Source organism: Phyllostomus hastatus, unplaced genomic scaffold, assembly GCF_019186645.2.
Source record: "Phyllostomus hastatus isolate PE091 unplaced genomic scaffold, TTU_PhHast_1.1 phas_contig_86, whole genome shotgun sequence".
In the NCBI taxonomy this organism is placed as follows: Eukaryota; Metazoa; Chordata; class Mammalia; order Chiroptera; family Phyllostomidae; genus Phyllostomus; species Phyllostomus hastatus.
Window position 1 is genome coordinate 17,572,859 of NW_025333977.1, and position 1,315 is coordinate 17,574,173.

Here is a 1,315-nt window from a genome sequence, read left to right on the forward strand (position 1 = left end):
ATCTTTTTGGATAGTTGTTCAAATGTTTTGTTCATTGTTGTGTGACTCATTTATTTGTTTATGAGCTTTAACAGCATTGTCTTTCAAAGAATATGTTTTTTTATTGAAGTTGAATTTATTGACATGGAATGTCTATATTATATCCTTATTATCATATTTATTTCTGTTGAATCTGAAGTAATTTAATTTCTCTAATTCCAAGTATTCATAATATGGGTCTTCTGCCTTTTTTCTTGATTATTCTTGAAAGGTTTCTAAATATACTAATCTTTTCTGAAATTCTGTATTTTTGTTTCACTAAATTTTTTATTATTCTTTTTTTAGAATGTGCAAATGAAATTTTAAATGGCATCCTTAATTCTGTATTTGTCCAGTAACAATGGACCTATGATCTCATTCCCATCAGATCTCAGCTCCAAGGCCGTCGGTAGGAACTTACACACTGCCATGGAAGGGCTCTGCCCTGGTAACCAAACTTCTCACCTTTCCACCCTGGCCAGGACCAGGATCAATAAAGCAAAAGTAACAGAGAAAAAAGAATCAGTCACTATACTTGACAACACCAGAGGCAAAGACAGAAGTAGCCCATGGCCCCACCCCCAAGAGAAAAAGAAATTTGTTTAAGTATTGTCATTTCAAAATTGTGATGTCCTCCTTGCCTCAGGCACCGGCCCCAGAGCAAAGCTGGGGCATCCCTGGGACCATGCCTGGGCCATAGTGGAGTCTGGAGCCTGGGGTGTCACTTCCAGGCTCCCAGCAGCTCAGTGGCAGAGCAGGCTTGCTTTGCAGTTTCCTCAAATTCCTTCTGCTTACTGCTTCCTTTCCAGTTTTGGTCTTGGCCCTTTCTTTGTCCAGTTTCAAAAATTCCCGGAGGGTTAATTCCCACACGGCTTTCTGGGAGACAGAAAAGCACAATCAGGTGCTCCTCCATGGGGTTGTCATCCAACTCCTGGCCTTCCAGTTCCTTGAAGCACAAGAAACAGTAGGCCAAGCCCAGCTTGTCCTCAGTGGGACAGTGGGTGCAGCCGGCCACGGCCATCTGTTCTGGGGTGGGGGAGCAGCCCTCCAGAAAGGGCCAATTCTCGAACACAGCCAGGCGGTGGTCCTTGAGGCAAGGCTTCCAGGTCTTGGACAACTACAGGGTGTCCATCTCACTGTCACCCAACCCTTATTGTTCTTTTGACACCAACTTTAAATACTTCTGGATTTATCTTTAGTGTCCCTGTTTATTTTAAATATAAATAATTCTGCTTATTTTGAATAAATTAGATCCCTTTTTTCTAGTTCTTTAGCATGAAATATAGTTCATTGATAC

General features: G+C 41.6%; 1 protein-coding gene across 1 annotated transcript; it reads right to left on the reverse strand.

Annotated features, from left to right (window-relative positions):
* Positions 1 to 739: 739 nt before the first annotated feature.
* LOC123826954 (baculoviral IAP repeat-containing protein 5-like) lies at positions 740 to 1,039 on the reverse strand. Its single transcript, XM_045851166.1, has one exon. It carries the CDS (start codon positions 1,037 to 1,039, stop codon positions 740 to 742), a length of 300 nt encoding a protein of 99 aa, XP_045707122.1.
* Positions 1,040 to 1,315: the final 276 nt, after the last annotated feature.